Below are 16,515 nucleotides of genomic sequence, written 5' to 3'. Positions count from 1 at the left end.
TAGTCAAGATATAGATGGAACTGTGGAGACTAGAACTAGAATTCCAAGAAAAAGAAAAGGAAAGAGAAATAGAACTCCAGGAATGGAAGGATGTAACAGAATTCCAGGAAAGAGAGAAATAAAAATCTTTCCAGAAGGAGAAGCTGGATAAAGAGATAAGGCAGCTCGAATTGAATAGGGGAAGACCTAACGTACCCACTGAAGGCACCATTAGTGAGGGAGCTACCTTGCGCTCAGGCCCAAGTGCTGAGCTCTTAATGTTCTCCCAGCTGATACCAAAGTTCAATGAAGGGGCTGTGGAAGCATCCATTTGAAAAACTTGCAAAACAGTTGAAGTGGCCAACAGACCGCTAGACCCGGCTACTGCAAAACAAATTAACAGGAAAAGTCCATGACGTTTACTCCCTATTGTCCAATGAGAGTTAATAAAACTATGAAATAACCAAAAATGCTATCCTGAGTGCATATGAGCTGGTACCAGAGGCGTACCACCAAAAATTCCAAATTCCTATTGAGGGCATCTAATAAGGCTGCTCACAGTGTTTAAAGAGATCTGAAGGAACAAACCAGGGTGCACAACCCTAGTCCTACACAATGTGGATTTAGACCCCTCCCATAAAGCAAATCCCTATCACCTAGGTCCTGGGAAACTTTGGAAGGAAATTCAGTACATGCTGGAGTACAAGCTGATTGAGCCCAGTCAGAGCAGCTGGAGTTCCCCAGTTGTGCTCATGCCCAAGCCTGATGGCTCAATATGGCTCTGCATCGATCATGGGAAGATTAATGCAGTGACCACCAGAGCTGCATCCTACCCAATTCCCTGCCTGGAAGACTGTATCAATAGAGTAGGGAATGCCACCTACATAATAAAATTAGACTTGTTAAGAGGATACTGGCCACACTAAAGAGATCTTGGGTTTTGTCACCCCAGATGTCTTACTCCAGTGCTGGGTGATGCCATTTGAATTAAGAAATGCCCCAGCCACCTTCCAAAGGCTGATGAACCAGGTAGTGGCTGGCCTATACAACTGTGGAGTGTACCTGGATGATCTGTTAGTATACAGTGACACCAGTTAGAAACCCTCTTCCAAAGGGTTGACCTAGTGGTAAATCTTGCAAAGAGTGGATTTGTTAAAGCTCTGGTAACCTACCTAGGGGATATTGAGAATCAAGGGCAGGTGCTGCCTTGCCAACAATAGGACCCATTACCAACCGAGGGTTCGTAGATACTCGGAAAATTATGGCCATCTACCCTGGTGGAGATATGAGTATCCTTTAAATTGCCTTCTCTGCATTGATAGCACCCCCTGCACTAAAAGAGAGTACGACTGCCCCTTGTTGGCAAATCCAGGCTACTCTCGGAATACTGTTGGCAGCAACTGGTGCTTCTCAAATAATCAAATGTGTCACTATTGTGTGATGATACATGGGAAAACGTATGAGGGAGTGTTGGTCGGATTGTGAGACATTCATTTCTTAAATCTAAAAAAATGAACTAATACTGCAGATTCAGTGTAAACTCAAAAAAGAAACAGGATTAAACTGGAAATGTGTTACATCCCGAAGCCAAACAACTACTTTGAAATGCTGTGAATATTCCTACGTAAAGAAGCAGAAACCATTTTATGCACAAAAAAATCCCACAAACAGCGATGTTTTAATGACAAGCTTATTTGTTTTTAGCGTTATTGGTAAGGAAGGAATGTTGGCTACGACTGCCTGTCCTCCAGATGATACCAAAAGCTTTTAAATGCCCATCTGAATCGTTGAACGTGGCAAGCGGAGCATGTTCCCAGCAATGTAACACAGGCACGAATTGTAAACACATTGCTACGAGTGACAAAGACATTGTCAGTTACTTGATCTATTATTACAAAAGAATCACACACTATGCCAGTTGACTTTCCGATAAATATTTCTAAATAAAGTATCAAACTGATGAAACGAAGTGAAAAAAGATAAAATGAGTCAGCACAAAGTTGAAGCGATAACTGGTCGATTAATAGGCTTTTGTGCACTGCCAAATTAATTGTCAGTTATTAGAAAACCCAATGCCATGCAACTCATGTGATGAAATTATTCTATTTTTGTCTACCGTTAAAAAAAATCCCCAATTCAATATTCGAACAATCTGGCTTTGCCTGATGCTGAAATCTATACGCGCGTTTCAGGGGCAATCTTTGACAATGAGTGTTTGGTAGTGGAAAGGTATTTGTAGCCATTGACTTCCGTTCTCGTTTGACAGGACGATGTGAATGTGTAGGAAATGTGGTGTTCCTCTCTAGTCGGCACTACCAGAATGCTTCAACCTAAGATGCACACACTTGATGAACTGAAGAATCGGTCATGCAAGGAGACGTTTGTGGAAAGCGCTGTTTGATCCGTATATGCGTACGAGCAAGGTTGGTCCGCAGAGTGTTGCATTGCAGAAGAAACTGAGTGAAATCTACAGAACGGAACCGCTCGAAGTGGGTGAGGAGCAATGCAGTGATTAGTCTGCAACTATGAACTTCCACGACACTGTAGTACTATAGTAATAAAGCACGATATTGAGAGCTAAAAAGCGGCTCTCTGGCACATTATCAGGCTGATCGCAGTCTGAACATACGATTTGAAACACTTAAGAACGTATCATTTTAGCAACATGTATGGGTCACAAGCAAATGAAAACGTACGAGGTATCCGATGTATGACAAAGTCACTGTTTTTATACCGTTATATGAAGCTTTTACATTTTAAGAGTTATTTATTTGAATGTATTAATTTTTAAGCACTGAATTGTCCTATAAGTTTTTGCATGAAAACTCAATTTCAGTTCATCCAACGGCCTTGATGTGATTATGAAGGAAAACTGGAAAAAAATCTCAAAAGAAAGGAGGTTTTAGATTAATTTTGCTTATCAAGTCCTCCATAATTTGCAGATTATTATTTCAATATCATGTCAATTATAATAAAGCAGTAATTTGAGTGTCAATAATGCATTGTGTAATTAATCACCACCTATGTTACACAGAGAAAGCTTAACTTAGGCGCACTTTGTTTACGTAGACGGTTTTTAGTGTCTGTGATAGACTAATTGTTGAAAAAAGTGCTGATAAAATTGCAGATGCCTCTATAATTGCTTACACTTTTCATGTGCAACCCTTTTAAAAATATCAGTTTGATAGTTTAAATTACGGATGAGACAAAACATTTTAACATTGCTCTGTGTTGAGAAGATGGAATGAATGCTCTACTATGCAGGCTTATATAAAAACCCACTGTTCGTTATAGAGGGGAGTGATTATGCTTTCTAGTCCTGCTGAAAAAGGAACAGACTACCGCATGCCATTAGGCATATTGTAAACTGTACTAAACCAGGTCACTGTAATGCTGCTTGAAACTTGAGATGTTAGCTCAGATTCAGGCACAGAAAGGACTGTTCTGGAAAAGGTGTATAATTGGAAGTTTCTTTAGCAAGCAACATTGTGCAGTGCCATTTGTAGCCAAGTACTGCTGTAGTTTGTGAACACGGTAAAATTTAAAATATTTAAAAATGCTTTATACTTAATGAAAGTGTATAGTTTGATTTTTTTTAATTGATGTAAGCCTTCTTGATTCTCAAGTAAATGTTGAGGTAAGACGTTGAGGTAAGATTCTTTACCATGAGTGCAAGCAATAGTAATTTATGTTATTTTGAGTTTGAATCAATGTGTACAGATAAAAACGTTTTGTGCCTTTATTTGCTTTCATTGTTTTCGCATTCATTTCAACTACTGAGGAATAAAGACTAATATACTTCTGAACAAAAATAAAGTTTGTGCTCTGGTGCATCGTCACCTGTTGCTATTCCTTCTATATCATCACAGACTTTATCTTTTTTTCTGTTAGATATTACAAGTGGATAAGGAAAGATGTACAGCACGTTCAGTCCCAAGGAGCCTGGGCCAAGCCTGTCTGATGTGCACCAATATAGTCAATGGTTGGCAAGCAGGCATGAAGCTAGTTTATTACCAATGAAAGAAGACTTGGCTCTATGGTTAACAAATTTACTAGGTAAGGTTACAATTTTAATGCTTGGTACCTGATTCAATTTATTGAAAATGAGACCTTTTCAAGCTTGTTCAGGGGCTTTGGAAGTAGTTTAGCTGTTGATAAGAGCCCTTCTGCAAAAGTATCTGCTTTCGTCAGCTAGAATGTAAACAAACGAAAATACTGGATAGGAAAAGACCTGATGGTTCATCTAGCTTGTCTCAAAACAGGAATACAGGAATCTTGGTGTTGGTTGTATCTTTCCACCCTTCCATTTTTTCAATGCATAGCTATGTGCTTAATTCTAAGTGTACAGATATAAAATAATTAATTAGGATTTTCAATTTTTTTTTTGCAACGCTATTTTGGTGGCAACCTGAGCCTTTAAAGATAAGCTCAGAACCTTGTAGTTTAGAAGTCTGTTAAAGCAGATTACACATCTCATTCATTTATTTATGGAGTGATTTCTGCACATCTATACATCTTGCATATTATCAGTAAAGTCGCCAAGTATTTTTGTCTTGAAACATTGAGATCCATTGTGCACCCTAAGTCCTTGACTACTTGTGAGAAGTGCCATGGGAGATCTACTAGTTTTATTAGTATTTACAGTATAGTTAGTATTGCAAGTTGCAAAAGTTTAAGGCAATGTTGTTTCATCTTGGGAAGAAGGAATCATGTACCAGCCTTTGTTATCCTGAGATCATAAGAACTAGGAGCAGGAGTAGGCCGTCCGGCCCCTCGAGCCTGCTCCGCCATTCAATAAGATCATGGCTGATCTTTTTGTGGACTCAGATCCACTTACCTGTGCTCTCACCGTATCCCTTAATTCCTTTATTGTTCAAAAAGATATCTACCTTAGCTTTAAAAACGTTTACTGAAGTAGCGTCAACTACTTCACTGGGCAAGGAATTCCATAGATTAACAACCCTCTGGGTGAAGAAGTTCCTTCTCAATTCAGTCCTAAATCTGCTCCCTCTAATCTTGAGGCTATGCCCTCTTGTCCTAGCTTCACCTGCCAGTGGAAACATCCTCTCTACTTGTATCTTATCTATTCCCTTCATAATTTTATATGTTTCTATAAGATCCCCCCTCATTCTTCTGAATTCCAATGAATATAATCCCAATCTACTCAGTCTCTCCTCATAAGCCAACCCCCTCAACTCCGGAATTAACCTAGTGAACCTCCTCTGCACCCTCTCCAGTGCCAGTACATCCTTTCTCAAGTAAGGAGACCAAAACTGCACACAGTACTCCAGGTGCGGCCTCACCAGTACCTTATACAGCTGCAACATAACCTCTCTGCTTTTAAACTCAATCCCTTTAGCAATGAAGGACAAAATTCCATTTGCCTTCCTAATTACTTGCTGTACCTGCAGACCAACCTTCTGCGATTCATGCACAAGGACACCCAGGTCCCTCTGCATAGCAGCATGCTGCAACTTTTTACCATTCAAGAAATAATCCTTTTTACTGTTACTCCTACCGAAATGAATGACTTCACATTTATTAACATTGTATTCCATCTGCCAGACCTTTGCCCACTCACTCAATGTATCTATGTTCCTCTGCAAAGTTTCACAGTTATCTGCACACTTTGCTCTGCCACTCATCTTAGTGTCATCTGCAAACTTTGACACCCTACACGTGGTCCCCAACTCCAAATCATCTATATAAATTGTAAATAATTGCGGTCCCAACACCGATCCCTGAGGCACACCACTAGTGACTGATTGCCAGCCAGAATAGCACTCATTTATCCCCACTCTCTGCTTCCTGTTAGTCAACCAATCCTCTATCCATGCTAATACTTTACCCCTAACGCCATGCATCCTTATCTTATGCAGCAGCCTCTTGTGCGGCACCTTGTCGAAGGCCTTTTGGAAATCTAGGTACACCACATCCACTGGGTCCCCCTTGTCCACCTTGCTCATAATGTCATCATAGAATTCCAAAAGATTTGTCAAGCATGACCTGCCCTTCATGAACCCATGCTGCGTCTGCCCAATGGGACAATTTCTATCGAGATGCCCTGCTATTTCTTCCTTGATAATAGACTCAAGCATCTTCCCCACTACAGAGGTTAAGCTAACCGGTCTATAATTCCCCATCTTTTGTCTACCTCCCTTTTTAAACAGTGGCGTCACATCTGCTGTTTTCCAATCTGCTGGGACTACCCTAGAGTCCAGCGAATTTTGGAAAATTACCGCCAGTGCACCTGCTATTTCTCCCGCCATCTCTTTTAGTACCCTGGGATGCATTCCATCAGGGCCAGGAGACTTATCAATCCTTAGCTCCATTAGCTTGCCCAACACTACCTCTTCCGTAATAATGATTGTTTCCAGGTCCTCACCTACGTTCGTCTCTTTGTCAATTACTGGCATGTTATTAGTGTCCTCCACTGTGAAGACCGATACAAAATACCTGTTCAATGCCTCGGCCATTTCATCATATCCCATAACTAAATTCCCCTTCTCATACTCTAAAGGACCAACGTTTACTTTAGCCACTCTTTTTTGTTTTATATATTTATAGAAACATTTGCTATCTGTCTTTATATTCTGTGCTAGCTTTTTCTCATGTTCTATCTTACTTTTCTTTATCGCTCTTTTTGTGGCTTTCTGTTGATCTTTAAAGTTTTCCCAATCTTCTAGTTTCATGCTGTTTTTGGCCACTTTGCATGCCTTCTCTTTCAATTTGATAGCCTCCCTTATTTCCTTAGACACCCATGGCAGATTACCCCTTTTCTTCCAGTCCTTCCTTTTCACTGGAATATACTTTTGCTGAGCACTTTGAAAAATTGCTTTGAAAGTCCTCCACTGCTCGTCAACTGTCCCACCATAAAATCTTTGTTTCCAGTCTACTTTAGCCAAGTCCTCCCTCATTCTATTGTAGTCCCCCTTGTTCAAGCGCAGGACCCTGGTATTGGATTTTATCTTCACACTCTCCATCTGTATTCTAAATTCAACCATACTGTGATCACTCCTTCCAAGAGGATCCCTAACTATGAGGTCATTAATTATTCCTGTCTCATTACACAGGACTAGATCGAGGATAGCTTGCTCCCTCGTCGGTTCCATTACATACTGTTCAAGAAAACTATCACGGATACACTCAACGAACTCCTCCTCAAGGCTACCCTGACTGAGCTGGTTCGACCAATCTACATGTAGATTAAAATCCCCCATGATAATTGCCGTACCATTTTTACAGGCATTAGTTATTTCTTTGTTTATTGCCCGCCCCAATGTGATGTTATTATTTGGTGGCCTATAGACTACGCCTATCAATGACTTTTTCTTCTTAGAGTTTCTAATTTCCACCCAAATGGATTCAACCTCATTCTTCATAGAACCTATATCATCTCTCAGCACCGCCCTGATGTCGTCCTTGAATATCAGAGCTACACCACCTCCCTTACCTTCCTGTCTGTCCTTCCGAATAGTCTGGTACCCCTGGATATTTAACTCTCAGTCGTGACCAACCTGTAACCATGTCTCCGTAATGGCTACCAAATCATATTCATTCATGATGATTTGTGTCGTTAACTCATCAACCTTGTTACGAATGCTACGAGCATTCAGGTAAAGTGCCTTTATGCTAGCTTTCTTACCCTCATGATTTCCAACATCTCTAATAATAACTCCTGAGTTATCCTTCCTTTCTGCTTCTTTCATAGTCTGCCCCAAACAGGTCCTCCATCCTAGCCTTGCCTATGTTGTTAGTCCCAATGTGGACCACAACAACTGGATCCTCCCCCTCCCGCTCCAATATCCTTTCAAGCCGGTCAGAGATGTCCTGCACCCTGGCACCGGGCAGGCAACACACCATGCGGGACTCCCGATCTGGCTTGCAAAGGATATTATCTATCCCCCTAATTATAGAATCCCCTATAACTACCACTTGTCTTTTTGGTCCCCCTCTTGAATGGCCTTCTGCACCATGTGCCGTGGTTTATCATTGGCTTGATTAATTTACTTACATTGATCAGGCACTTCTGTTAAGGATCCAATCATTGAAGGACGTATTAGCCTAATGAGTGGAAAAGACTATAGGGCAGATTTTTCTCTTCACCATGCCTGGGAAATTGGCATTCCCCATGAAAAGTGAAGATGAAAAAGGAGTGAAGACTTGTTACATGAGGTGTATGCCTGCCAGGCTGCCCAGGATTTCATGGGCTTATTCATAAATTGACCTGCACCTGTAGTAGGTTCAGGCCCAGCATTGGTACAATAATATGAGAAGGGTGCTTTTGGCCTCCCCTCTCATTTTGCTGTGGATCCACTCAATGGGCATCACAGGATAGGGGCTGCCTGAAGACATAGGCTGCCCAGCAGATTGCAGAATCCTGGAGTAGGCTGAAGATTGTGCAGTCAAATACTAAAATATTTGCTGGCCTTGCATTTAAGGCTTCTGGTTACTGATCCCAGCAGCAGCAAAAAGGCTTTGCTAATGGCAATCTGAAATGCAGCTGCAAGTTTCTCAGGTCTGTAATGTGCTTATGTTTCTTCCCTGATTTGTAGACACACGGTCCAGATACGGGGCAGTCCTGTGCCTGGAGTATGCCTGGGCCATGCAAGTGGCCTGAAGGCAGGAAAACCATGAGCAGCTTTTACCTCAGTAGGCACTCATAGAAAAAAATGTGCTCCTATAAATATTTCAGTAAAAGGGCTATTGATTTTGATGGGAGTGTTACCTGGTGACAGAAATTATATCTTGTACCAGATGCCAGACATCTGGCAGAAAAGCATACAAAAAGGGATGGATTGATCAATAGCTGGGCTAAGGACCGTCATATTTCTGCAATGAAAGGCCGATATAATGCCCCTCAGATGCAGGCAAAGCTTCTTCTCATCATTTGTCTCCAATTCTTCCTGATCCTTAAGCTCCATGAAGCCAAGTACAATTTCCAGAGCAATGCCCCTACACCTTAGGGTTCTTGAAAGGAATGCTACAGTCCAAGCCTCCTCGGCAAGCTTATCACTTGTGAGTAGTCTATTCAAATAAGGAATAGGAGCTTCTGTTGGAAAATTTGTTGTGGCTGACCCTCCTGAGCTGTCACTGCAGGTAAGCCTGTGCCATTTGCCAGTTCAAGCACATTTTTCAGAAAGTTGGGCATTAATACCTTTGCAGCCTTTTCTGCATAGGTAATTTAATTGAATCCAGCATAAGTATTAAAATCATCTGTGAAATTCCTGAGGAAAAAAATAATTACAGTGTAAGTACGAAACATGAAATAAAACCAGAAATGTTAGTAAATACACAGCAGATCAGCCAGTATTTTTAATGAGAAAAGACAGATTAAGAATTTTTCGGTATGCAGTTTTCATCAGAAAGGTTCCAATGAAGGATACATACACAAAATGTTATAACCTGTCTTTTCTCTTCAGAGATGCTTTGTATCTCTAGCATTTTCTGCTGTATTTCAGGTATCCATAATTGGCAAATGACCTTTTTCTTTTACTGCAGGAAACACTTTGGCCTGAAATTCCTTCTGTGTTTTGCCCACTCTCCACTATAAATCTGGTGGGAGACTTATAACTTCATGAAAAATGGTGGAGATCCAGTTGGGCTAGGTCTCGGAACTTTTGTTTTGGTAGGCGTGATTTCCTGGTTGCCTTGTAAGGTTTAGAACCTCCACCTGCACCTTAAAAGACAAATGTCAGCTGGACAAACAGTCAGGATAATGGACTAGGAATTCCTGCTCCTCTGGCTCCAATGGGACTCAGTGTATCAATGGAGGCTGATGTGCCAAGTGAGTGGCAGTGTACTGACCTGTACCGTGACAAGAGTCCTGAACACCAGCATAATTTTAAAAATATTGTAGATCTGCCCCCTCGCTCAGGGACTGACAAAATAATGGTCAGGGCTTGGGGTGGCGGTTGTGACGGGGGGATGTCTAAGCAATTCCCCTTCCCCAACCATGGCAGGTGGGTACAAAGTTTCCAACTGACATAAGAACATAAGAAGTAGTAGCTGGAGAAGGCTATTTCAAGCCTGCTGTGCCACTCAACAAGATCATGGCTGATCTTCTTCCTCAACTCCACCTTCCTACACTATCCTCATATTCATTAATTCCCTTGGTACCCAAAAATCTATCAACCAATATACTCAACGATTGAGTATCCAAAGCTTCTGTGATACAGAATTACAAAGATTCACAACCCTTTGAAGAAATTTTTCCTCATCTCAGTCCTAAATAGCTGACTCCTTATTCTGAAACTGTAACCCCGTGTTCTAGATTCCCTAGCCAGGGAAAACATTTTATCAGCATCTGCCCTATCAAGCCCCTTAAGAATTTTATATTTTTCAATTAGATTACCTCTCATTCTTCTAAACTCCAGAAAATATAGGCCTAGTCTACACAATCTCTTCTCATAGGACAATCCCCTCATCCCAGGAACCAGTCCAGTGAACCTTTGTTGCACTCTCTCTAGGGCAAGTATGTCTTTCCTTACTTATGAGAAGATGAATGCCAAAGATGCACCTAAAGTGGCATTTGCACCTGCCTGAATGTCTAACTGAGCTGCCCTTCCGTTGGCCTAGAAAACTCTGGCTGTATTAATGTTGGAGGGCACCATCAGGCGTGATCCTAGCCAGGTTGAAGACTGGAGGAATTATGGGCATATGTTTTCATGATCATGGGAACCTCACACATGAAGTGGACTGGCCAGAGTTGACTAAGATAAGCTTTAATATTACGTTTTTGGATTTGATTATATTTAGTGGTAAGATAAATTTTACAAAAATGTTCTATACTTGAAGATTTTACCCTGGTTATTTATATGCTTTTGTATCAGATTAAATAAGTTTGGGAAAGTTGATGACATTAGGAATAACCCATGGAAGATGCAGAATTGCTCTGGTCACTATATATGGCGACATTGTAAATGTATTCAAAAAGAAAATGTTTACCTTCTCGTTCAACATAACAATCAGCAATTGTTCCCATTGATTATTTAGAAAGAGCAGGGTGGGTCATATTTTCTCATATTCATACAAAAACATTTAGGGGTTCAAAATCATAGATTTAGAGAATTCAGAGAGCTGGCACAGATGGTCTCCTTATGATCTTTTAAGTGTGGTGACTGGCTGCTGCATGTCAGTGCAAAAAGTATGGGATTCAGACAGCCCTGCAACATCTTGTGATTCATGAAATGGCTCTGGTTCTGTCATTTCTGTTGCTACAGTATCTGATTGGTCCTGCCTATTTCCTAGTACATCTACTGCCATTTGAGTGGGGGTGTAGATGGGGGATCATCTTGAGAGATGACAGCTTCAGTCATGCCTTCCCCAGCTGTGATATTTCTGGATATTTCCTCAGCATGTGTTTGGGAACAAACATCTGGGTAGCAAAGATGTTAGGGGAGCCCTGCATCATGATGTTCTCTCTCTGGTCTACGAGTATAAGAGACCCTGTTGCATTTTGGGGTATAAAGTTTCTATAGTAGCTGTAGCAGGTGGTCATGAAACTACAGGATTGTTTTTAAAAATCAATCTGGTTCACTAATGTCCTTTAGGAAAAGAAATCTGCTGCCCTTACCCTTGCATGTGCCTCCAGACTCACAACAATGTGGTTGACACTTAACTCTGAAATGACCCAGCAAACCACTCAGTTGTATTGCAAGGGCAATTAGGGATGAACAAATAAATGTTGATAGAGACACCCATGAATGAATAAAACAACAAGATCCTCTTGCGTGTTGGGGTTGTGACGACTGAGGTTGGAGGAGTGCACTGTTAATTCAGTCCCACTTCTCCACAGGTCACAACATATCACATCGTTTGATGTCATTAGGAAACTTTCTAATATTATACTTCTTTATAATAATTTGGATGAAGGAATAGAGAGTTACACTATTACATTCCATTTATCTTTGTGAGGAACTAAAAGATTTCTTTGAATTCCTTGCATTGTCAATCACAAACTGCATTTATATTGTCCTTGTACCTTATATATTCTCTTGTTAATTTCAGCTGTTTTTTGTATAACTTCCAGTTTTCACTACTGTTTGAATCCTATTGTTTTTAACATAATAATTCTCAGTCTATAACCAATTTTGCTTAAGTCCCTGGCAGTCTAGTGCTGACATATAGTCAGACTTTTGATTTAATGATGAATATGTGCCCAAATGCCTTATAATTTAGTGGAAATCAAGAACTTACTAAATGTTAACTTTCTATTTAGACTTGGAGATCCTGAATCTGGAATCCATATTTTTTGTAAATATTTTATTATGCTGTGTATTATGCTCAGCAAGGTGAAGGATATTTGCACCAGCACTTGGTACATTTTCCAATTACCAACATTGACCACTTGCAGGTCATATATTGCTTCAACTACATTTCCCACACTAGGCATCCTGTAGTCTCTCCCACTATGATTGCCAATTCAGTGCCAAATTAGGAGCAGTTTGTGATCAAGGCCTATCAACACTCAGAAGTGGGTTTAAATTTTTCAGGCTCATTTTGCAAAGGAGCCTCATAACCAGCAGGGATAGGAGACTTTTATGCCAGGTTTTCAATGCAACTAATAATGCAGATATAATAGCCTTTCACTGTTCCATTTCATATGCATTACAGTGCTTATTATCACAGAAACCATATAAAATGCTTTGACATGCCCCTCATTTAAAACCTTAAAACATATAATCCCAAAAAACTGTTAGAGAGAATTTACTGGATATTGTAAATACATATATTTGTATTTGGACACATTTTTGTAACCAAACCTTTTATGTGTAAAGAGGAAATGTCTTTGCATCCAAGATCTACACACTCCACAACATCCACAGAATGAAAACATTAAAGCCTTGTGTTTAACCAGTCATCTCGGAAATTGGAAATGGATGACAATTCATTGAATATCTGAGGAAACTGAATACAGCTGAGAGTGAAAGCCTTTCACTTAAGGGGAGGAGGGGTCTCTTAACTTGGGTAACAGCTGTACTAAGACAAAAAAAAACTTTATTGTCCCAATTATTTTACTCTTTATACTAAGACTTAGCATAAATCAATTTAAGTAATATTAAGTAATGCTATGAATTAAATTCTATTTATTAGTACTTGAATGCATATCCAGTTGTTTGTTTTAAATTGAACTGGCTATTGTTTTGTCATATTTGATGGTAGCATGCATTTTTGTAAAGAATGATATTACCTTTTGCAGGAATGAAATGCAGGCAGCTGAAAGTTGACACTTTATAAATTTTTCATTGGCTGCAGATGGGATAGGCAGCAAGCCAGCTCAAGACTGTTCAGTTAAACACAGATAAATAAATAGAACTTTAGTACATTATAAAGAAACTAAAAGTAATATATTTAAAGATAGAAGACGAGTCTTGAAATTATTTATAAATTATAGAACAAACAAAGGGAGTTAAATAGTAATAGATAATCTCCATTTAATATGAGTGACACTTTAATAGGTCTAAATGTTAAAATTTATTACCTCCATTTCTCAGCAGTGTTTGTACTGGCATTCATCCTGAAAGAGAATCCAAAAATGTGCAATGAGGAATGCACTAATTCAGGATGAGAATTTTTATTCTTGCTGTGTAGTCTCAAGGTAGATTTTTCACAACTATAGGAAATCAATTAAGTTTTGATTTTCAGCAAAGTTCAAAAACATAAAGCCACATCATCTGGTTTTCTTTTTTTTTTCCGAAGGAAACTTCATCCCATTAAAGTCAGAAAACTATCTTTAAAACCAATTGCTGATACTCCTGTGAGTTTATATTTTTAAGCCGTTTAAGAAGTATCATTCTAAATATATAAGGTAATTCCTTCTGGATGGAAAATGAAACACTGCTGGGGTGTTCTTGATTTCTGCAAGAACATAGAGACAATAAAGCTTTGTAAAAGGCAAGTGAAGTCATTTTCTGTCTCAATGTAATTACTGCACTAAATTTAAATAATAGCAAAAAATAGAATCATAGAATCTTACAGTATGGAAGAAGGTCATTTGGCCCATCATGTCTGTGCCAGCTGACAAATAGCCATCCGGCCTAATCCCACTTTCCAGCTCTTGGTCCAAAGTCTTGTAGATTATAGCACGTCAAGTGCATATCCAAGTACTTTTTATGAGGGTTTTTGCCTCTACTGCCCTTTCAAGCAATGAGTTCCAGATCCCCACCAGCCTCTGGGTGAAAACATTTCCCTTTGAATCTCCTCTAAACCTCCTACTTTTTTACCCTAAATCTATACCTCCTGGTTATAGACCCCTCGACCAAGTGGAATAGGGCCTTCCTATCCACTCTATTTAGACCCCTCATAATTGTATAGGCTTCAATTAGGTCTCCCCTTAGCCTCCTCTGAAGAAAACAACCCTAGCCTATCCAATCTTTCCTTATAGCTAAAATTCTCCAGTCCAGGCAACATCCTCGTAAATCACATCTGTACCCTCTCTAGTGCAATCACATCTTCCCTATAATATGGTGACCAGAACTGCATGCAGTACTCCAGTTGTAGCTAAACTAGTGTTTTATACAGCTCCAGCATAACCTCACAGCTCTTATATTCTATGCCTCAGCTAATATAATGGTGCAGGGGGCGGCACAGTGGCACAGTGGTTAGCACCGCAGCCTCACAGCTCCAGGGACCCGGGTTCAATTCTGGGTACTGCCTGTGCGGAGTTTGCAAGTTCTCCCTGTGACCGCATGGGTTTTCGCCGAGTGCTCCGGTTTCCTCCCACAGCCAAAGACTTGCAGGTTGGTAGGTAAATTGGCCATTGTAAATTGCCCCTAGTGTAGGTAGGTGGTAGGGAATATGGCATTAGTGCAGGGTTAGTATAAATGGGTGGTTGTTGGTCGGCACAGACTTGGTGGGCCGAAGGGCCTGTTTCAGTGCTGTATCTCTAAATAAAAAAAGTAAATAAAAATAAATAAAAAATATACGTAAGTATCCCATATGCCTTCTTCAGCACCAAACTAAACCAAATAAACTGAATATAGCTTAAGTATTATATAAGCAACACATTTATTGACTCTGTGCGGCATTAGGTATGAGCATCTGAATGACAGAATAAATGCAATGGTTATTTTTCTTTGCATTGTGTAAAGAATATTTCTGCTCACTCATATGCAATGAACTGAAAATCTAGCATTTTGTTTGAATTCTTTCATGGGATGTGAGCATCGCTGTCAAGGCCAGCATTTATTGTCCATCCCTAATTAACCTTGAGAAGGTAGTAGTGAGCCACCTTCTTGAACCAATGCAGATCATGTGATGTAGATACACCCACAGTGCTGTTAGGGAGCGGTTTCATGATTTTGACCCAGCGACAGCTAAGAAACGTTGATATAGTTCCAAGTCAGGATGGTGTGTGGCTTGGAGGGGAACTTGCAGGTATGGTGTTTACATCTGTCTTGTTGACCCTCGAACTAGGGTGTTAACTGACGTGGCGACAAAAGACACCTACACGAGATACTTCGTATAAACACTTTTATTGATACTTAAATCACTTACTAAGCTACTCGTTATTTCACTTGTTAAACTACTTTTTACTTGTTCCAATAAATCACAAGACTCATGGCTTGGACTTAAATATTACCTGTTACGAGGCAAGGTGATCAGTCTCCCTCCCGATGGGTTCTCTTCACTGAATCCTGGACTCAGGGTTCCCTTCTACGATGGTTGTTCCTGCAGATCTTTGCTGTGGAGGCTCCTAGCCTCCCCTTTTTATTCAGTTGCTCCCAGCATCGACAATGTCCTTAGTCACGTACACCCATGATTTGGAGTCATCCGTTTGCTTAGCTACTAGTTGCAAGACGAAATACATCTGCTGGCCTTATTCTTCTTATCTATCCTTGTCTAGCAACCTTCGCAACTGCAGCAGTCTCACACATCATATCACATACTGCCTATTCAGCAGGCTGGGTTCGTTAAACTGCAACTGCAGCTGTTTCACAGTCCTTGTTCTTGTGTAAAGCTGGCTATTTTTCCCTTCATGCTTTGCAGATGCTTAGCTGTTAGCCATCTGGCTACAGTTCCACCTTTTATCTATTAAGCATTAGCGAATAGGATCATAAAGAAGCCCTGATCATACCCCACCTCGCGACAGCAGATATTCAAGTCCATGCCGTGTTACATTTAGTTATATCTATCATTCATTCGCGTTTTTGCACATACCAGTCCATTTCCAACTTTCCTTCCATTTCAACTTTCCAACGTTTAAACATAATCATAGTATACATTTGATATATCAAAATCACAATCATACCAATAATCACAATGTGCGAAACAATTCTTATCCACGGATGTATCGGTATGTGGGTATCCCAATTCAAAATATTGTCCCACCAGTTGGTTACTCTAATCGTTTCAATCTTTCATTTATGTATGGCTACCAACTCCATCTTTCCTACTCTGGTTGGTATTTGTGGTTTGAAACAGAACGTACTGTTGCTCACTGCACAAGCCCGGTTATGTCCATACTGGTACTCCTTCACCGTGGTGGTTAAGCAATATCTCCCCTTTCCCATATAGGCCACATGGGTTAGTCCT

At 40.2% G+C, this 16,515-nt stretch overlaps 1 protein-coding gene across 1 annotated transcript in view; it reads left to right on the top strand.

The window, feature by feature from the left end:
• Window positions 1–2,279: 2,279 nt before the first annotated feature.
• The window catches only part of LOC137377334 (growth arrest-specific protein 2), a 198,408-nt gene continuing 184,172 nt past the window's right edge, over window positions 2,280–16,515 (top strand). Inside the window, exons 1-2 of the mRNA XM_068046916.1 lie at window positions 2,280–2,472; window positions 3,871–4,035. Of these exons, the coding sequence (XP_067903017.1) occupies window positions 3,894–4,035 (142 nt within the window). The 5' untranslated portion in view covers window positions 2,280–2,472; window positions 3,871–3,893. The remainder of the gene's footprint in view (window positions 2,473–3,870; window positions 4,036–16,515) is intronic.

This window comes from Heterodontus francisci, chromosome 14 (genome assembly GCF_036365525.1).
Source record: "Heterodontus francisci isolate sHetFra1 chromosome 14, sHetFra1.hap1, whole genome shotgun sequence".
In the NCBI taxonomy this organism is placed as follows: Eukaryota; Metazoa; Chordata; class Chondrichthyes; order Heterodontiformes; family Heterodontidae; genus Heterodontus; species Heterodontus francisci.
The sequence above is the reverse complement of the archived record's forward strand: the minus strand, read 5'-3'. Positions and strand labels throughout refer to the sequence as shown.